General features: G+C 50.6%; 1 protein-coding gene across 1 annotated transcript in view; it reads right to left on the bottom strand.

The window, feature by feature from the left end:
* Positions 1-22,528, bottom strand: part of LOC119461848 (serine-protein kinase ATM) — a 754,892-nt gene that overhangs the window by 457,295 nt on the left and 275,069 nt on the right. Inside the window, exons 27-28 of the mRNA XM_037723219.2 lie at positions 15,337-15,451; positions 3,593-3,765 (exon numbers count right to left, since the gene is read on the bottom strand). Of these exons, the coding sequence (XP_037579147.2) occupies positions 3,593-3,765; positions 15,337-15,451 (288 nt within the window). The remainder of the gene's footprint in view (positions 1-3,592; positions 3,766-15,336; positions 15,452-22,528) is intronic.

Genomic DNA, 22,528 nt, shown 5'->3' with positions numbered 1-22,528 from the left:
TAAGCCATAAGGCATCGCTATAAAATCGCAGCCCTGGAGGCACTCGTCGAACAGCTCCACCCAAGCTTAACAAGAGATCGTAATTGCTCACAGCATTAAAGATCACTGTAAAGAAGTTGTTCACCGTATTTCCCGGTCTATAAATCGCACCCTTGTATAAGTCGCCAACCCCTTAGACCAAATGTATATAAGATGCATCTGTTCATTCGGTAAGCGATTTATAAAAATTAAAGTGACGTTTCACTTTGCGAACATGGATCACGCACAAGCGTGTGGGTGCCATTCCTACATAATTGCGATGGCAATGATATGGACACTCAAGGCGCATTTCTGCCACCGTGGTCGCCTCGATTTTCCGTATTAAGTCTGAGGGTGATAACATCATGCCTGTGCGCCACATGGTGTATGTGCGAGTGAAAGTGTGCGACGGTGAGCTGAATTGTGCACAAGGGAGGAAAAGCGGGAAGGCAGCGCGGGAGAGGCTTGAACTGTGGTAGCAATTGCGTACTTTGCGCAGCGGCACGCGCCGTATCTTGAAAGCGATTCGCTGATGCGACGACTTCAGGCTCGGTCAACTCACGGTCGGCCTGCAAGCGCTGCTGCTCCGTTCTTCTCGCACGTACGGCGCTCAGCATCATGGGAAGAACCAAATAACTCCACAGTGCACACAACCCGTAGCACCTGCCAGAGGAGTTCAAACCAGCGCGCTTCGTGTGGCCATCCAATCCGATTCTGATGACAGTTCTTCCGGAAAAAAAAAAATTTATATAAGTCGCGCCGTTATATAAGATGCACCGTGTGGGGATGCGCGACTCTCACGCGTCTCCTGTAATCCGGCTTCACCACGTGGCTAAGTGCCAGCGGCAGTCGTGGTGGTTGCGGCGCATTGCGAGAGATGGCGCGAGTGACACGATGCTAACGCCACCGAACGGCGGGGTGACTTGGGAGAAAAAGGTCGAAGGCGCTCTCTTTTTGGGTTGGGATCGGTGAGCGACGCGGACGTCCCGCGCGTGCGCCGATCCACGCTTCGCGAGACGTCTCGCGTGGCTCGGAGCGGGGCACTGGTATGGACGAACACGGATCGTTTGAACGCGCCATCGTTCGCGTGACCGTACACGTGAACGACTAGGGGATGGTGTCATTGCATGGGGCGAACGTATTCGCTCGCTATCGGGTCGCGGTGAGTCGGACTTACTTGATTTGTCGCGCACCCATGTGAATGTTCTATTGGTTGTAATTCGGCTAGTGTGCATTAGTGTATGAAAGGTGCAATAAATGCCCTTTTGATTGTTTGCACTACTGTGTTGTCGTTCCTTTGTCCCAAGAGCATGTGTGAGACCCCACATCTGGCTGCCCAACGTGGACCTCTTGGGGCATCGGACGATAATTTTAAGTTTTGCTCGGTTCGAGATGTTTCAACCGAAGCGTAGTCCTAGCGTGGATTTTGATCGCTGGTCTCGGCGGCGTGCTTTCTTGAGCGAGGCGACGGTTGCTGTAGCGTGTTTGAACTTTTCAACATGCTAAGCCTTTTCGCGAGTGTTTTGTTTAAGTACACTCGTCGGTACGAGAGCCACGTGGTCTGCATCCTGGGAGAGCGAGGCCTAGCGCCCGAGGAGCATTGGCAAGCCTGAAGCGAGTGAGTACGGAAGCCTCGTGGGTGGTCCGAATTTCTTATGTAAATAGCTTCTTCTATTTCTTTGACTTCGGAAGTCGCGGCTCAGGGAGCCGGGTGGCCGCGGGCCATGGGTGTCGCTACGGGCTGACTGGTATTGCGGCCTGGCACCGGGTGCTCCGACACAGTCTGGGACAGTGGGCGCCGTCAACTCGGATGCTGTGTGCACCGAGCGGGGTAGGACCACCTCACAAACATCTCCTCGCGGCTGCTTGTTGTGCCCATTTTGGGTAATGTCTTTGTTTTTTTTTGGATGCCGGTTGTTGTCAGGGTAGCGACGCATTAGGCCTAAGGCTTTATGAAGCCGCCTGTCGTACGTGGGACACAACCTGGTGAACCGTGGTGTTGAGGTTGTCGCACTTTGCTTCCCTCATTCTAGTTAGCCTCGCACGAATGAAAATTACTCGTTCGACTCAAGAAAGCAAGCTTTGTTCACGTGAACTTAGCATCTGAAATGCCGTCCGAAATTTTGCTAGCCGAATTGAACATCGTACCATGTGGGCGATGCGTATGCCGAATTCCCCTCCCTTGCACTACTTTAGTGTTTGTCGAGTGCGTTGAGTGTACGCAGCGTGAGCGGAGTCACCCCTGGTTTGTTGTCACCTGCACATCGTCAGCACTGCTGCCCCGCACTACAATCGAGCTACCCCAGGCGATGCCTGTGGCCAGTTCGGCGCAGCGATTTTGGCAGCCGCCTGTGTCCGGCTCGCTACCCTCGGCGGCTGGAAAAAAAGCCGGCAGTCACCAACGACTACTGCGGCTCTCGTCAGCAGGGCGCGAGCGACGCTTGCTGTTGCCAACTTCTGCATCGCCGTTTCCGGAGTCCTGGGCTGGAGTCGTGCCATCGAATCTGCAGAGGTGGTGCTGTGACCAACGGACGCCAGCGGTGAACCCCAGAGACAATGTCGGCTCACATGTTATGGATAACGTGTGGACATTTCCTCGGCGCGGCCACTAGCTGTCGCATGTACTAACTTTTGTTCTCGACGCGCGCGTTCATAGACCGTGTTACATGTTTCGCCGGAGTATGTGTAGTGATTTAAGGTTGGGGGGATGTGGGGATGCGCGACTCTCACGCGTCTCCTATAATCCGGCTTAGCCATGTGGCTAAGTGCCAGCGACGGTCGTGGTGGTTGCGGCGCATTGCGAGAGATGGCGCGAGTGTCGCGATGCTAACGCCACCGAACGGCGGGGTGACTTGGGAGAAAAAGGTCGAAGGGGCTCTCTTTTTGGGTTGGGATCGGTGAGCGACGCGGACGTCCCGCGCGTGCACCGATCCATGCTTCGCGAGATGTCTCGCGTGGCTCGGAGCGGGGCACCGTTCGCGTGACCGTACACGTGAACGACTAGGGGATGGTGTCATTGCATGGGGCGAACGTATTCGCTCGGTATCGGGTCGCGGTGAGTCGGACTTACTTGATTTGTCGCGCACCCATGTGAATGTTCTATTGGTTGTAATTCGGCTAGTGTGCATTAGTGTATGAAAGGTGCAATAAATGCCCTTTTGATTGCTTGCACTACTGTGTTGTCGTTCCTTTGTCCCAAGAGCATGTGTGAGACCCCACAACCGACAAAAAATTCAGAAAAAAGCCACAACTTATACACCAGAAAATAAGGTAAACTGTTACTTTCCACTGTTACATCGAAATTTCACTATATTGTGAAATAAGTGGCACCAACACCTCAGAAACCGTTGCCTCTGAGTAACAGATCTTCAAAGGTACATAAGCTGGAAGTGATTGTAGAGCCGGAAACACGTCACCATGTTTTAAACATACAGGTGCACAAAAATCACAGCCCGGATGTGAAGACAGCGCTTTCTGCAATGTCGTGCCGTGTCACGACAGTTGCTGTTGCTTATCTTTCCTCGACTCAAGTGCAACATTTACATTCACACAAACGTCCGTGAAAGCCACTCACGGGAGCTTGCGCAGCAGCTGCCTCGTCAGCGTTCGCAGCACAAAGCACTCGGAGCCCCCAAGGCCGGTCGGTCTTGCCAGCGCTAGTGACACCATGGCAACCAGGTGCTTGAGTGCAGCCAGGCGGGGGCCAGCACACTGCTGCAATCCTTCCAGCACCAGTTGCACACCATCCTGGGGGGCATGTTTCACATGGCATTCCAAAAATGTAAAGGAATCCAGAAAAAAAATTTGCATAGCTTACACTAGTGGCGGAAGACTAAAGAAACAGCAGAGCTGATCGGCACCTAGCTGGTCCTGGCCTTTCAGGTTATGCTTTTCCGGAATTCATTGATTACTGATCGATTATCTATTGATTGGCTATCGCAAGGCATTGGCCACGTATTTGGGCTAGGCTAAGCACTACCAAGTTGTCCCCAGCACTTTCCGGAATTTATTGATTATTGATCTATTATCGATTACATATTGGTTGGTCAATAGCGACCACGGTTCCGTCTGCAGCATTTGCCCCTAGTTTTGTTTCGGCTCGGTCCATGCGTTGGCCGCGCGCCTTTCAAAACCGCGTAGTCACCATCCGTGATCGTGCAATTCGCGGCAGTGGTTTCGTCCGCAGCGGTTGTGGTAAGCAGTAGTTTCGTTCTGACTGAGAGCACATTGGCCGTGTGCCTTCAGAACTGTATAGACAGCATCCGTGATAGCGGCATCAATAGCGACCAATGTTTTGTTTGTAGCGGTTGCGGCGAGCAATACTTTCATTTTGACTCAATGCAGTGTGTGCAGTTCTGCTGCAGTGTGTAGGCGATACTGCAGCCCGCACGCTGGCATCAAATCTGCCAGCTACATCGCAATAAGACAGACGATCTGTTGCTGCCGACCAGCTCACTGACAAAAAAACTACCAAGATGTACGCGCAGCAGCAAGAAGTATGTCTCGTAGAAGACAAAGGTTTTACGCCATGGCCGCAATGCAAAAAAAGGCCTTGGGTGCTGCGGCCGCTTATCAATCAGGCGAATTGCAGCCACTTTTGTGCAAAGTAGATGCAGGATTTGCCGATTCAGTCGGTAAATAAAATCATGATTTATGAAGCACTTCTCTCTTGGTACCCTCGATAATTCGACATTTGGCTAAATCTGACATTTTCTTTTCGGTCCCGTGAAATCCAAATTAACGAGGTTTTAATGTAGCAAGTTCTTTTTCCAAATCGTAAGAATGAGATTCCCTGTATCCACTGTACCACACACACACACATACACATATATTGTCACGTGGTAGTGACGGTGAAGAACGTAGTAGCAAAACTGTAAATGACAAAATTAACGCTTTATTGAGCGAACCTATGCCCAGAAAAACAAGAAAAGCTACACTAAAAGCACAACAATAGCGGCGAACACCGTCGGCGATCATTGAAAACTGATCAGCGGGTCAAGCGCGTCGGCTTTTATACATGAGTCATCGAAGGTTCCAGAGTAATCGCTGGCAACCGCCACAGAAAGTACTACACAATTCGCATCGCGCATACAACCACATTACACAAGGTTCGGTGACAACAGGCAGGGGATGCAACCATCGATAACATTCGAGAAACAACTGATATATGCGCTGAGCAATAACATTTGTTAGGCAGTGAAACGCAGTCACCAGAGAAAGATAAACAAGTACACGTGTCAATGCAGACACACACACCAGGTGTTTTTGTTTTTTGTTTAGAAGGCCCAAAAGTTTTTTTGAATCGCCTGTCAGATAGCACAATTCCAGTGGTGCCACTGACGAATTGAGATTTGAAGTAATCTTTGGAGCAGCAAAATCTTAATTTTGAAACACTTTGGAGCACCCAAATACAGATTTCGGAGCTTTTTGTAGCTAATAAATGCCAATTTCTGGACACCTCCTAGGCTATTTCGAACACTTAAATTTGACAAGTGTTGTTCCAGAAAGTATTTGCTTGCTGTAAAACAATGCTGCTCTGCTTCTAAATGCAAAAAAAAGGCCAACCTAAATTTGAATATCCCTTTAATTTAGGTGAAGACACTCCAAATTGAGTGAAACTGCTCAGACATTGCCTTTTACATCTTATGAACGTTTCATCGACAGCTGCCAGCTTAGCCATGTTTTCAGCAAGGCATTAGTCAGAAACACCTGGGCAGACTCAATGTCATCAACGCTCTTCTGAGCCAGGCGAACGTCGATGAGCCCTTCATAATGCTCAAGCATTGCTTTACAAGACACCAGGCATTTTTCAATGGTCTGCGTTTCCTCGTAAAGCTGAAGCCTCTGTTACCAACTGGCCAATTCAGAAATGGCGCCAACCAATTATTTGGACACCAGCAATTCTAACAAGCTCGATTCTTCGGACCGCTTCAAGACACCATCACTGGCATATACATTTAACGTATAAGTACAGCCAAAATTTCGGACACTTTAAGTACGCCAGTCTATAATTCGGACTCCGCCTGTACATCTGCGTGCTAATCTGACCACAGTTTCAAGATATTAATTTTCAACGTGTCCGACGCAATGCTTTGATGTTCCAGTTACTTTTGCACTTCTATGCATAAAACAGCGTTTTCTTAAAAGAAGTAAAAGTTAAAATTGGCCGCATATCTGGTTGCTTCACTGCAAATGACGTCGAAAGACAATAGTCTTCTGCCGCCCCTGATCCGTAGCACCCTCTCTCCCCCCTTCCACCCCTCACGCTGTTCCCCTCCCCTCTTACTCCTCCCATGATGGATGCAATGGAGGTTTTGCTGAATTCAATTCAAATTTCCCACGTTCGCTCTGCTCTCGCGGTATATCTGTTAGGACCTTTTATTACTGTTGGCTTAAAGCCGGCTACAGAGCCGCGGACACTTTTTCTAACGCATTGATTTTTTATTTACTAATGTAAAAACCAGTCCTATGTCAATTCTTAATTAAATGAACGCTGCAGATCACGGTTATGTACATATATTTTGCCTCAAATAGGCATGAGGTTTCCTTTGCACTGTATAATGTTGACGTGTATGACCCTGTGCCACCAGTGCTAGTAGCTTGGTTGGTTTTGACCGGGCGGTTGAATCGAGCAACAGACAGATAGACAAAGTTTTTCGCATTTAGGTAGCCCAAGAGAGACTATCGTCTTTAAAAAATTAAAGTAAAAGTAAATGTTAGACCTTCTAAAAATAAAACACCGGGTATAAATATATATTGCCACCAGGTGACGAGCTGCAGCGAGCGCGAGCCAGTATTCAGGCAAGGAGAGAAGAAGTTTTCGTTTTGGGGTCAGCCATCTTCTTGGCTAGTGCTCGTCTCTGCTTGTGCAGTATTTCTTGCTATAGAGGTCTTCTGTTGCACGTGACAAACTGGTGGAGGTGCTGGGTAGTCCCAGCAAATGTCCTACACACCTCCTGGTAGCCCTGTCCCTGCAGTGACAACACCTGTTCACCGGGCCAGCCAGAGAGTCCGAGGATTGCCCCCAGAGCCTGGACCTCTTCCCAAGACGACATCAGCGACACACCAAAGCGGTATGGGAGGCACTACTACTGCTGCTCACTGTACGCTACAGAAAGTGCCAAAAGTCTTCCATGGTTCCATCCTTGAGGACGTTGAAGACTGGTTGGCTCAGTTCGAACGCGTCGCCGATTTCAATGGGTGGATCGATGCGAACAAGCTGAAGAATGTGTACTTTAGCCTGGAGGATGGCGCTCGTACCTGGTACGAGAACCGCGAACCCTTCTCGTTGTGGAGCGACTTTTGCCGTCATCTGCAGGCAAGTTACGCCAATGCTGATCGCTGTGAACGCGCCGAGCGGGCCATTCAGTCACGCATCCAAATGCCGAACAAAAGCGTGATGATGTACGTTGAGGACATGACGCGCCTCTTTCGTCGAGCTGACCCAGACATGGCAGAAGATAGGAAGCTCCGCCACACAATGCGAGGTGTTAAGGAGCAGCTTTTCGCTGGCCTCGTTCGGAGTCCCCCCGACGACTGTGGCAGAGTTCTTAACGGCAGCCACGACAATGGAAAAAGTGCTTCAGCAGCGTTCAGCAGTGTACGACCGGCAAATCAGCGTCGCGTCATCGATGGATCAGATTGGAGCTGCCGGAGGTAGCATCAACATCGACTCCCTCTGCGACCTCATTCGATCAGTGGTACGCGACGAGCTGCAAAGAATTCACTGCCCGCCTCGACCTACTGCGGGATCTATATCTAGCCTCATCAGGAACGAGGTACAGCCTGCTCTGCAAATCCCGCTTGCCAGTGAGGTCACACCACCTGTGCCGACGGAGCTTCGGCGCGCATCATACGCGGAAGCTGCGAGCCGGTATATTCCTGCTTCTCTGCGCTTCGTGCGCTCCACGCCTCACGATACACTTCCATCAGTGCAACCGATCCAGCACTTGGAGAACCGCCAACCGCTTCAAAGAAAATCGGACGTCTGGCGCACACCGGACAGGCGACCGCTGTGCTATCACTGTGGCGAAGCTGGACATGCATACCGTGAATGCCCGTATCGCCGCCTTGGACTTCAGGGTTTTGCCGTCGACTCTCCAAGGCCAAGATTCGGCGAAAGACCAAGAGCCATTTAAGAATACCTGTCTCAACAGCGCATGCCACTGCCCTGGCTATGGCAGTCACGGTCACCATCGCCGAGACTATTTTCCCCAAATTCCCGGAGCTCTAACGTGGCAGCGCAGGGGCGTTCGCCAAGCCCTAGTTGGGAAAACTAAAGACAGCGACGTTCGAAGGCGAGGCCGCTGATAATCGATGCGAGCAAGGCCTCCCAGCGACGCGACCAGGTACCGGCAGTGATTCGACGACAGCAACTGAACTCGGAAGCTGACTGTCTTTAGATATACCTATGGTGCACGACGGTCACCATGAAGTCAGTGCGTTATTGGAAACAGGGGCTGATTACTCGACCGTGAGCCGAAAACTAGCGACACACCTGAAGAAAGTAGTTACGCCTTAGTACGGAACACAAATTCGTACTGCCGGCGGACATGTGGTCACCCCACTTGGTATATGCACACTCAGAGTTAGCATTCGTGGACGTACGTTTCTCTCCAGTTGCCTTGTACTTCGCGAATGTTCCCGAGACATCATCCTGGGAATCGACTTTCTATGGGAATATGGCGCTATTATCGACCTGCGGGAGCGCACCATGACCTTCTCAACAGAGAGAGCAGCAGACAAAACCGACGACAGCCATCTCGGCACGTTTTGCGTTTATGCCGACGTCGCGTTACCCCCCGCGTTTGAGTGTCCTCGTTGATGTCGTGTGCGACAAGTTAAGTGACGGTGAGGCAGTCGCTGAAGGCAACTTGTCGCTCTTGCTCACACTAAGTATCTGCGCCGCTCGCAGCCTTGTCACGCTTCGTGACGGACATTCTACGGTGCTTGTGACGAATTTTAGTAATGAGTACCGTCACCTTTTTCGTCGCACTGTCATCGCTCTCGCCTACCCCATAACGGAGATTGCTGAATGTTTTACGTCTGCATCACTGGACAATGCTCTTCAATCGACACTGGGAGCCACGACTGCATCACTTGGCAAAGTAGACATTAATTCGGCTCTACCGGAGGAACAACGAATAGCGCTGGATGAATTGCTGCTTCAATTCCAAGAATGTTTCGCCTTGTCCTCAAAGCTGCATCAGACCCCCATCACGAAACACCGAATCATTACGTATACCGACGTCTCGCCCATAAAACAACAGCCTTACCGAAGGTTCGGCCAAAGAACGTGATGCGATACATACGCAAGTCGAAGAGATGCTTCAGGACGATGTTATACAGCCTTCCAAAAGTCCCTGGTCATCGCCGGTCGTCCTCGTGAAGAAGAAGGACGGAACGCTACGTTTCTGCGTTGACTACAGGCGGCTAAATAGCGTGACTAAAAAAAGACGTCTATCCACTGCCCCGCATCGATGATTCACTTGACAGACTGCGACACGCCAAGTATTTTTCATCTATAGATTTGAAAAGCGGATACTGGCAGATTGAAGTTGATGAACGAGATCGCGGGAAAACTGCCTTTGTTACACTGGATGGCCTGTATGAATTCAAAGTGCTCCCTTTCGGCTTGTGTTCTGCACCTGCGACATTCCAAAGAATGATGGACACTGTTCTCCGGTCTGAAGGGGCATACTTGCCTCGTTTATCTCGATGACGTCATCGTATTTTGGCGACCTTTGAGGAACACCTGAATCGTCTGAAGACTGTGCCGAACGCTCTCCGCGCCGCTAACCTCACTCTGAAACCAGAGAAATGCCATTTCGGTTATAAAGAACTTAAGTTTCTCGGCCATGTTGTGAGCGCGGATGGCGTTCGGCCTGACCCTGACAAGACCATCGCCGTAGCCTCGTTTCCTGTTCCCCGTGACAAGAAAGCAGTCCGTCGGTTTCTGGGGCTCTGCGCATACTATCGCCGCTTCATCGCCAATTTTTCTAGGATTGCCGAACCTCTGACTCGCCTCACACAAGAAGATCTACCATTTGTGTGGAATGAAGAGCAGGACACGCCTTTCACTGACCTGCGGGAGCGTTTGCAAACACCACCAGTTCTTGCTCACTTTGACGAGGACGCTGATACTGAAGTCCATACCGACGCCAGCAACGTGGGTCTTGGCGCCCTCCTGGTCCAACACCAAGAGGGCACAGGGCGCGTGATAGCTTACACCAGCTGTACTCTTTCACGTGCAGAAGGAAACTACTCCACCTCAGAGAAAGAGTACCTTGCAGTGGTATGGGCAACCATTAAGTTTCCACCTTACCTCTACGGTCGCCCCTTCAAAGTAGTGACCGACCATCACTCATTGTGACGTGACAATATATTTACACAATCGAAGGCTTTAAAAACGAAGTGCTTGGGGCCTCCAAATCATAGGTTATACAAGTCACTTCGTTGTAAAGGTCGCACATGGAGCATCTCACAAGAGAACCAGGACATAATTATCCATTCGTTATACCAAATCATTTCGTTGTGAAGGCACTCGACACACACACACACACACATGTGGATACTACAACGGCGTTCGCCATTTGTCTTGTCTGCTTTCCTTCTCTTGTGTCTGCACACCTTACCTTCTTTCATGATGGACCCACTAGCTCGTTTCTGTAGTTTGATCCTTGTGTCTTTGATCAATAACCCACTCACCAGATGATTGGTTTTATCAGATGATAATGTTGCAGTCAGCCGCAATCTTCATATCCCTTGTGTGCATGGTCTAGCTGCCTAGCACAATTTCTCCCAATTGCAGCAAGAAACCGATACAAACAGATGGTTGCATGCTTTATTGCTAGTTTTAACAAGCGGCTCTGTAGCCACATTAGTGCATTCTCTTGTGGACCAGGGGCATTGTAATGCAATAAAAACCTTTTCTTGAAGCAAAAATTTGAGAATGAATGAATCACTCAGCTTAGGCAAGCAGATGCTTGCAATATTCAAGCGACAGTGACAAGCTATGCAACAGGCACATTTCGTCACGCTGTCATGTCGTGTAGCAACCACATGAACGCGACATCGCGAAAAGGAATAGCGACAGATTTACATTCTTGTCTGAGTAAATACTATCGCGTGCTCGTAAAGAAATCTCAAACGTACCACAAGGTCAACGGTTAAACACAAATCCAACTTTAGTACGCTATCATCCCCAGAAGAAATCCGTCCCATGGATGAATGTTATGAGCGTCCCCTTTGAAACGGGGTGGTGGGTTGCGGTACGAAGCTCTTATTATTCTTTTGCCTAATATCCTACCTTTATTTTTGAGAAACACGCAAATACAAAGAATTCCAAGCATCAGCCTTTTTGAATCATAAAAGGGAACTCTGTTTCTGTACGTGTCCGTTGTTTGTGGTCTCCCTACTCTTCTGCCACCAAACCCCCAACCGCCTCTTACTAATCTCTACAGCTGACACGTGTGGGTTCTTGGTGTCTCACAGGAGACCAACCACCGCGGGTTCGAGCTTAGCGAGCCACAGGGCCGCGTCAGCCGTCGCCTCCAGCACCGCTCGCGCGCGAGCTCAGGGGCCGCAAGGGGCTACCGAGCGAAGCACGCAAAAACACAGTAAAGCCCTGAGTTGACGGAAACCGTTTACTGAAACCGTCGGCACCAGCACTGCACAAACGCCCGCACGGAGGCGAGCCAAAGGTGTCCCGCACCAGGGCGAAAATACAATAACAGGCGCCTATAGCACGTCGCGGCGAGAGCACAGGCTCAAGCTGGGACACGCCGCTAGGAAAAGTCCCGGCGGCTATGATACTTGCTCTGGCGATAACCAATGGGTCAACTCGCGAGAGCACGGGCAATATCCTTCGGCTTAGGCTTTCGGCAAGTGCGGCTCGGCGAGGTACGACTTAGCGCGAGCACTAATGGCACCGCTCGTCGGCTTAGCGTCGGGAAAGGATCAGCACAAAGTACGCGCTCCCCGCACGGGCAAAGGCACCGTGCGCGAGCTCCAGTCCTAGTCACAAAGGTGTCGGCGGACGAGAGGAAAGCATGAACGTACCGTGTGCTGGTCCCGGAGAGAAGTCCCGAGCCACGCTCCGCCGCTAGCAGCCCAAAACGCGCGGCCGCGTGACGTCAGCGCCCCGCCCTCACCGCAAACCGCTGCGTGCGCAGCGCCACCGCGGGAACCGGTTAGGCGGCGCGGGCGGGGAAGGAGGCCAGCGGGGAACGATGGCGAGGGATGGCAGAACCCGCGCAATGGCACCGGCGCCTCCCTCAATCCCCACACACGTTTACTTAACCCGTGTTATCCCTGAACCCAAGGACTTCAAGTAGGTTAGAGGAGCCTAGACTTGCAGCTAGGCAGATTTCTTCACATTCTAATAAAACATGTTCCATCGTTTCTCTAGCTTTACCGCAGCAAGCACATGCATCTTCGTCCTTGGTGTACCTCGCTTTATAACTATGCGTTCTAAGGCATCCTGATCTCGCTTTAAAAAGTAAGGAGCTTTCCTTCGAGTTATCATAAACTGTTTCCTTTCCTGATTTCGTTTTTTCCTTTGAGGTAGTTACTCATAGCAGGTTTCTTTTCCATTGCCGCCACCCATAACCTTGTCTCAGCCTCCCTCACTATGCATTTGACGTTCTTTGTTGCCGTGTTGCTGGCTATACCGGTCGCATATTTGCTGGTAAGCTTCCCAGTTTTTTTCCTCCACTATGAGACAATGTTTTGCCTGTACAAATACCTGAACAGCCTCTTGCACCCCATCTACTTTCTTCCATTTCCCTCAGTCGTTCTTCAAAATCAACTTTACTCTGAGCCTCCCTTACTTCAAAATTTGTACAGCCCATATCACCCTGCACAGCTTCATTAGTAGTCTTCCCGTGGGCGCCCAACGCGAGGCGTCCCACTGACCTTTGGTTGCCATCAAGTCCCGATTGTACCGCTGACTTCAAGCAAACAACCGCATTTCCAAATGTAAGCCCTGGAACCATGACACCTTTCCACATACCCCGGAGCACCTAGTACCTATTGTATCCCCATAGCGCTCTGTGTTTCATTATGGCTGCATTTCTCTTCCCTTTTGCTGTTATTGTTTTCTCCTGTGTCTCTAGATATCCATCACCTTCGTTTATCCATATACCAAGGTATTTGTATTCTTTTACCTGGGGTATTGCGTGGCTCTGTATCAACACTGTCAGTTCACTGTTTTTTGATGGAATACCGTAAAACCAGAGTCTTAAAGCTAAATTTTAATCCTAAATTCTCACATTCTTCTCCCCAGATATCAGCTAGACGTTGCATGTCACTTTGCTTGTTAACAAGCAACACAATGTCGTCCGCATAAAATAAACCTGGAAGCTGCTGCTCAACTATTGTGCCAGCTTGTTTGTATGAGAGGTTAAACCTGATATTGATTCCTTCTAGCGCCCTTTCCATCCTTACCATGTACATACACCATAAACAGCAGCAGGGATAAAGGGCAACCCTGTCTCAGTCCCTTGTTGATATCAACTTTATCCTCGCTCGTCATCCCTTCCCATTCACCGCAAACGGTATTTTCTCGGTAAATCTGCCTCAATGGCTCTATACAGCCATTGCCTATACCTTCCCCTTCCAGAATATTCCACAAAATGCTGCAATCTACATTGTCATACGCTGTGGGGATGCGCGACTCTCACGCGTCTCCTGTAATCCGGCTTCCCCGCGTGGCTAAACGCCGGCGGCGGTCGAAGTGGTTGCGGCACATTGCGAGAGATGGAGCGAGTGTCGCGATGCTAATGCCACCGAACGGCGGGGTGACTTGGGAGGAAAAGGTCGAAGGCGCTTCCTCTTCGGGTTGGGATCGGTGGGCGATCATTCGAACGCGCCACCGTTCTTGTGACCGTACACGTAAACGACTAGGCAATGGTGTCATAGCATGGGGCAAACATATTCCCTCGCTATCCGGTCGCGGTGAGTCGGACTTCCTTGATTTGTCGCGCGCCCATGTGAATGTTCTATTGGTAGAAATTTGGCTAGCGTGTATTAGTGTATGAAAGGTGCAATAAATGCCCCTTTGTTTGTTTGCACTACTGTGTTGTCGTTCCTTTGTCCAAAGAGCACATGTGAGACCCCACAACGCTACGGTAATGTCTAGACTTCAAGCAAACCGCATTTCCAAATGTAAGCCCTGGAACCATTACCCCTTCCCACATACCCCGGAGCAAACAAAAGCCAGCGTGAAATACTGTGGCGCCATCTGGTGAGCAAAACTTAAAACACGTTCGCAGCTCTTGGCGGCGTCTCAGGCTTAACAGCATCAAAATAAACAACTGATTTCAGTAATAACAAGAGAGCACCGATACTTTGTCCTCAGCTTGAGATGAGACAAAGCGATGGGTGATTTAACTATTTTTTTTTTTTTTTGCTGTCACAACAGAGAGCAAGTTGCAAGAGTGAATTCAGATCAAAGCGGGTGGATCAGGGTGGACTGGTTGCTGCCTTGTACTTGTGCAATCACGCTCGCCCCAGCGAATGTTGCTACGCAGAGTTCCGTGCAACAAGCAATCTTTTCTGGCTGGCCAAAAACCGCCGACATCACAAGCGACAGTGATGGATCACCCTTCGCAATGGCAAACCTTTCGCTCGTCGCCGTCGCTTATCGCCGTCGCTTATCGCCGTCGCTTGTCGTCGTCGCTTGTCGTCGTCGCTTGTCGTCGTCGGTTGTCGATGTCAGTTGTCGATGTCAGTTGTCGATGTCAGTTGTCGCCGTCGCTTGTCGCCGTTGCTTGTCGCCGTTGCTTATCACCGTCGCTTAAAAATCGCGCGCATGCAGTTGCACTGTGAAGCGTGCATCGCTGAGAGAGGATGCTCGACATATATTTTGCCTTCAAAGCAGTACGCAGAAGACCTGAATAGTCAAGCCTGGATCTAATGTCACAAAAAGCCATCAGTGTGCCTTCATTGACTTGTGTCAGTGCAGTTAAGTTTTCGGTTGATAAGTCACTTAGTGATGAAGGCAACTGTTAATGTTAGAAGCCTCACACCTTACCTCACCTCACGCCTGCATTGTAATGATGTAAATAAACAGAACTTGAACAATAACGGAACTTCTCAAAATGCAGCCGCCTTGCAACTATGTCACGAAAGCAATGTGACCAGTACTGCCAGAACACCATGCATTTTGAATAGCATCCTCTGTTAGAATGCATTCTGATAGCGCACCAGCAGTCAGGTCTGCCAGCTATCAGTTTTGACATCCTAAAGCCCACTTTCAATCAAGCGTACTCTACAGGAGGTGCATTACATGAAAATGGTCTAGCCCTGTGGACTCACCCGCTTGCGCAAGAGCACTGCCAGAAGATCACCGCAGCACTTGCGCTCCAGAAGCTGCAGGCACTCCTGCACCTGGCCTTCACCCAAGCACGGAGGGTATTGGTCATCATGGGGCCTGTTGGTTGAAAGAAACAGCTACTGCTTCGCAATGTCTTCTCATTAGACCACTTTTTCAGACACCTTCAGGGAATGGCCTCCCACTCATATACAAAACACAACCAGCCTACCCCACTTCAGATCATCATCATCATCATCAATTAATAACCCTTAAAGGCCCCTTTCGGGGTATTAAATAAGGGGGGGGGGGGGGGCAAAAACAGAAGTACAGAGCAGTCATGATATCAAAAATTGTATGAACGCTAAATATAAAACAAAAAAAAATATATGTATATATATATATATACATATTGCCGCCAGCATACTAAGAATGAAAAGACGCCCGCCGCATCATAGCTGTGTCTCAAAGAATCGCCACACCACAAGCGTCAAGCAGGGCACCGCAAGGCAACGCTGCGCCGCACGTACCCACACCACGTGCTGACAGACCGGTGGCTCGTGCTTGAGGACCGGGTGAATGGCACGCGACAGGAGGTGAAAAAGAAGAGAACGACGTTCGAAGAGGCGATGCTCGCAGGCGTTTTTGTTTAGTGTTGAGTCTCTAGAGTTCACGGGCACAGGTTCGCCCAGAATAAATCAGTTTGATTAGAAATGGTTGTCGTAACTGTTCGTTACATTTCTGGTGGAGGTGCTGGGTATGATTCAAAGCCCCACACACGTCAGGGAAGGTATCCCGGACCCCCGAAGTTTGCAGCCAACGGAATTGACGCCTGTCCACCAGGTGAGCCTCCCGAGTTTGGTCCTCTCACCGAATCACCAAGGGAAGCGACGGCGGTCAGCCTAGGCGCCAGTGCGATGGCTAATCAAGTGACCCCTCCTCACCGTTGTCGTAGACTCACTCAAGACGCCAGAATCATTCCACGGAGACACATTCGAGGATGGGCTTCTTCGATTTTCGGAGTTCTGGCACCCTTCTGGCAGCCCGCTGGCAGCCAGACGGCAGCCACCTAGTTCCGGTTATGATAGGAAGTCACGTGAGCTGGGATCCCAAGACAACCCGGAGCTGACCGAAGTTCGCAAAATCGAATGCCGGGACAGCGCTGGCCGCGGGATAAATGTAAACAAGCTACCAACATGGCAGCCACCGGCGTCGGCGGCGCGCGCGTGGCGTAGTCGGCCCATTTCTGCGTTGCCACCGTGAAAATATACAGCTGTGTTCACGTGACTTTCACGAGATTTCACGAGATTTCACGTGACTGGGCATCTCAATTTGCACAGCGTAACAAACGGCCTGCGACGAGTCCGATGCCAAGACACAAAATCGCACGTAAATAATCGCGAAAAAGCGATCGCTCGAGGATGCCTCGAGGAGGTCGGCCACCGGCGACATTTGGAGTCATTTGACAAGACACGAAAAAGCGGGTACGTCATTACGCGTAAAATTTCGTGCCGATCGACATGCTTAAATTCGATTTCAGAAAGTTTGTTTCGGTTGATAGTGCTCCTTTCAATTCTGCTCCTGTGCTGAAGGAGCTGGAGCTGCGGCTGGCGCATGAAAATGCACGCCACCTGTGACCATCGAAAAGCTTTATCATGAGAGCAATAATTAACCTAATATACGTGTGGCCACTACTCATCTCAATCAGTGCATTCCTTTAACATCAACGGCGGTTTCGAGCTGCCACCCAAGCATACGACGAGCGAACGTGGGCTAGCTGCGACGCCTTCGCTATATAACTGCAGAAAAAATATATCGCCGCATATACGGGAGCGATGTGAAAAGGGATACCACTAGAGAAAGCTGAACCGAAAAGGAACCGCGATGTGTGGGAATTGAGCGTCTACAACTTCGCGAGAAACTTGCGCGGAGCACGATGAAAATACCATGCAAGCATAATCGACAGCGCCGGTGACAGCGCCGTGCGCGCTGTTTACGGCGGTAAAGAAGGATTCATGGCATACACACACACAAAAGAAAGCTTCGCCGCCGCTCGTATGGCACCGCCTCGCAAGGCGGAATGGTGCGTTAGAACCCTAGTAAGATAACGCTAGAAGCAACGCAATCAGCGATCCACGCACCGCGCCGACGAGTACGGGAGACGAAGTCCAAAACCACAACAGCCGGGGCGGCGCGCGCTAGCGTTCGACGCAAGCCAGGAGCGAGGGAAAAGTCCTCAAGCGCCCGCGCTGCAATCGTCGAGTCCCCACAAAGATGGCGGCAAGCGCTCATCGACTCTTTTTGTCGTCTGCTAGCCAGAGAACTTCCAGAGAGCAGCCAGAACAAAATCGTCCTGGCAGGTTCTGGCAGCCCGCGGGTAGCCAGAACTGTCCAGCCCGAGTAAAACGAACGCGCGGCGGAAGTGCGTCACGCGGTGGGCGGAGCAACCCGAGAAAAACGAACGCGCTCTGGCTGGCTCTGGCAGCCCGCGGGTAGCCAGAAGTGGAAAATCGAAGAAGCCCGATGCCGAGGACTGGCTCGAAAACTTCGAGCATGTCGTCAGATGCAACGGCTGGGACGCAACGAGGAAACTCCAGTATGTGTACTTCACGCTGGAGGAATCTGCACACACGTGGTAAACCACGAAGCGTCGTTTTCATTGTGGTATGACTTCCGACAAGAGCTGCTCGCTACTTACCCGAGCACGGACCACACAGAGAGGGCAGAGGCTGCTCTTCAGGTGAGAAACCAACGAAATAATGAAAGTGTGACCATGTACATTGAAGACATGTCCCACCTCTTCCGCCGAGCCGAGCCAAACATAGCTGAGGACAAGAAATTACGGCACCTAATGCGCGGTGTTAAACAGGAGCTATTTGCAGGCCTGGTACGTAATCTGCCCCGCACTGTAGCCGAATTCCGATCAGAAGCGACCACGATGGAGAAGACGCTGCAGCAGCGTGCAAGGCAGTACAACAGAGATGCAAGCGTTGCATCATTTGAAGTTGGGTCAGGAGCCCTCCCCAACATCGACGCCCTACGTGAAATGGTGAGGTCTGTCGTTAGGGAAGAGCTGCAGAAATTGAAGCTAGTTCAAAGCCCTCCTAAGGTGTCATCACTTGCAGATATCGTACGTGAAGAAGTGTGACAAGTAATTTGTGAACCAGAGCCTCAGGTACAGCCCCTAGCACAACCAGAGCGTCAGCCACGGATATCATACGCCCAAGCTTTACGGCAGGACATTGGACGCGCTGACTCTGCCCGAACTACCGCTACGCCCCAGATGCTTCCTCGCAGTATGCCACCCATGTCTGAAGGAAGACCATGTAAAAGCGATGTATGGCGTACTGCAGACCGGCGTCCCCTCTGCTACCACTGTGGCGAGGCTGGTCACCTGTATCGGGAATGTCAGTATCGCCGAGTGGGACTCTGTGGCTTCTGCGTGAATGTGCCTTGCCCTCGAAACGGTCAGCGCCCTTACGGGATAGAAGCATTTTTATCTACGTGCCGAAACATTCCGTACCCCCAGCAACATGAGCCTCAATCGGCAACGCCTATGCGTTATCTGTCACCGAGTCCGCGTCCGTCCTCCATGTCACCGAGCTGTCGCTCACTAAGTCCGAGATGGGAAAACTAGAGCCAGCAACCTGTGGAGGCAAGGCCGCTGACGCCCAGAAAACCGAAGGCCCTCCATTGCTAACCCGACGAGACGACGGAAGTGACGCAGCGACGAACAAATGCAGTGATGGCGACGCTACTTCTGAGTTGCGTGTCATCATCGACGACTTCTAAGTGACCACGTTGACAGACACTGGTGCTGACTATTCAGTTATTAGTAGTGTACTCACCAGAAAATTTAAAAAGGTATTGACCCATTGGACCGGATCTCCGATACTTACAGCCGGGGGACACTTAGTCCAGCCTGTAGGAATGTGCACAGCAAGGATTGGAATTAGTGGATTTATGTACGTCAGCAGCTTTACTGTTCTTCCCGAGTGCTCCCGTGATCTGATCCTGGGCATGGACTTTTTGCAAGCAAATGGCGCAATAATCGACTTGCAAGAATCCCGCGTGTTGTTTTCTACGGAAAATGCTGTTGCTATTTCTGATGTGGAACAGCCACATGTTGCCTCTCTGCGTATTGTGGGTGACCACGTGACGGTGGCAAGGTGCAGTGTGACTGTCATTGTAAGGAGCGTCACATTTCGAGACTATGGGGGACTTGTAGACGGAAATATCAGGATGCTACTGGAAAAGCAAATATGTGTGGCAAGGGGCCTTGTCCACCTGCAAAACGGATGTGCGGCTGTCCTCTTGACTAACTTTGGCAATGAGGCACAACACGTGGCGAAGGGAACAGCATCTCGTCACGGCTATGAACAAGTTTCGGATATATCGACCCACGATACACCATCACCAGCATCTGGGACTTTAGACAGTGTCCTCGCATCTATCAATATCGACCAAGAGCTGTCATCACCACAAAGACATACGATTGTGAGCTTGGTCAAAGAGTTCGCCGAATGCTTCTCTACTTCATTGAAAGTCCATCACACTCCCGTTGCAAAGCACCGCTTTATAGTCGAACAACCCATAAGACCAGTGCACCAACACGTGTACCGAGTGGCTCCAAAAGAAAGGGAAGCGATAAGAAGTCAAGCACAGGAAATGCTCAAGGACGACGTAATACAGCCATCCAATAGCCCGTGGGCATCTCTGGTACTTCTGGTGAAAAAGAAGGATAACACCCTACGTTTTTGTGTAGACTACAGAAAACTCAACCTCGTCACGAAGCGGGATGTTTATTCACTCCCAAGCATCGACGACACCTTGGACAACTAAGCGATGCTCACTTCTCTTCTTTGGATCTTAAAAGTGGGTACTGGCAGATAGAAGTGGACGAGCGAGAGCGCGAAAAAACTGCATTTGTAACGCCGGATGGTTTATATGAGTTTAAGGTACTTCCATTTGGTCTGTGTTCTGCGCCTGCCACCTTGGGGCGGATGATGGACACTGTTCTTTCCGGACTGAAATGGCAATCGTGCCTCGTTTACCTTGATGATGTGGTGGTCTTCTCCACTACATTCGAGCAGCATGTGCAGCGACTGAGGGCAGTTCTGGATGCCACTCACACGGCGGGATTGACCATAAAACCCGAAAAATGTCACTTCGGTTTTTGCGAGCTCCACTTTCTCAAACACATTCTCAGTGCTCAAGGCGTCCGCCCAGATCCTGAGAAGATCACGGCAGTAGAAAAGTTTCCGAAGCCAAGAGATAAGAAAGCTATCAGGCGTTTCCTGGGACTGTGTGCCTACTACAGGCATTTCGTAGAAAACTTTTCTAAAATTGCCGAACCACTCACGCGGCTTACAAAAGAAGATGTCCCTTTCGTGTGGCAGAAAGAACAAGAAGACGCCTTCTCTGAACTATGATGACGTTTGCAGAGTCCTCCCATACTTGCCCATTTTGATGAAGATGCTGAAACAGACATCCACACCGACGCAAGTAACGTTGGTCTCGGCGCCATATTTATTCAGTGGCAGAATGGAGAAGAAAAAGTCACTGCGTACGAAAGCCGTACTCTATCGAAAGCTGAGACAAATTACTCAGCTATAGAAAAGGAATGCCTAGCGGTTATATGGGCCATCAGCAAGTTCCAGCCATACTTGTATGGCAGGCCGTTTCGAGCCATCAGCGACCATCATTCATTGTGCTCGCTGGCGAACCTCAAGGACCCTTCTGGAAGACTCGCTAGGTGGAGCTTGCTTCTACAGGAATATGACATCACGGTAGTTTACAAGTCCGGTCTCAAGCACAATGATGCTGATTGCTCATAACGTGCGCCGATCGAATCTACCGCTGCTGAATACGAGCAAGATTTCCCATTTCTTGGGGCTGTGAACACGTCGGAAATGGCTCATCATCAGCGTTCTGACCCGGAATTACTCCTGCTCATCCAGCATCTGGAGGGTCGGCAAGTGAAATTTCCTCAAGTTTTTGTCCGCGGATTGTGTTCGTATGTCCTCAAGAACAGCGTTCTCTACAAAAGCAACATCGAGCCCAGTGGTGAGACATTTCTACTTCTCGTACCATCATCACTACGAGCTGTGGGGATGCGCGACTCTCGCGCGTCTCCTGTGGTCCGGCTTCACCGTGCGGCTGGGCGCCGGAGGCGGTCGTAGTGGTTGCGGTGCGTTGCGAGAGATGGCGCGAGTGTCGCGATGCTAACGCCACCGAACGGCGGGGTGACTTAGGAGAAAAAGGTTGAAGGCGCTCTCTCTTTGGGTTGGGATCGGTGAGCGACGCGAACGTCCCGCACGTGCGCCGATCCACGCTTCGCGAGACGTCTCGCGTGGCTCGGAGCGGGGCACCGGTATGGACGAACACGGATCGTTCGAACACGATACCGTTCGCGTGACCGTAGACGTGAACGACTAGGCGATGGTGTCACAGCATGGGGCGAACATATTTGCTCGCTATTGGGTCGCGGTGAGTTGGACATCCTTGATTTGTCGCGTGCCCATGTGAATGCTCTATTGGTTGCAATTCGGCTAGTGTGTATCAGTGTATGAAAGGTGCAATAAATGCCCTTTTGATTGTTTGCACTACTGTGTTGTCGTTCCTTTGTCCCAAGAGCATGTGTGAGACCCCACAGAGCTGAGATCTTAGAAGCTTGCCATAAAGACCCTTCAGCTGGTCACTTGGGCGTTAGTAGGACTGTGGCAAGAATCCGCCAAAAATATTACTCGACGAAGTTGATGAATTCAGTGCAGCACTATGTAAAATCGTGCCGAGATTGTCAAAGGCGCAAAACACTGCCACTCAAACCGGCAGGCCTTCTGCAACCGATACAGCCACCAGCAGTACCATTTGAACAGATAGGAGTGGATTTACTTGGGCCATTTCCCATTTTGTCCTCAGGAAAGCGATGGATTGCGGTAGCAACCGATTACCTCACCCGGTATGCCGAGACTTCTTCTATCACAAAAGCAACTGTCATTGAAGTGGCTCAGTTTTTCATCACACACACCGTATTGCGACATGGCGCGCCTAAGGTTGTCATAACAGACAAGGGAACAGCTGTTATGGCCCGTTTGATGCAGTCTGTTATGAAACTAATGCATACTGATCATAGGAAAACCACAGCATACCATTCACAAACAAATGGCCTGACTGAACGGCTCAATAGAACGCTCG

The sequence above is a fragment of the Dermacentor silvarum genome, chromosome 8 (assembly GCF_013339745.2).
Source record: "Dermacentor silvarum isolate Dsil-2018 chromosome 8, BIME_Dsil_1.4, whole genome shotgun sequence".
Lineage (NCBI taxonomy): Eukaryota > Metazoa > Arthropoda > Arachnida > Ixodida > Ixodidae > Dermacentor > Dermacentor silvarum.
This window is presented reverse-complemented; position numbering and strand designations above follow the sequence as displayed.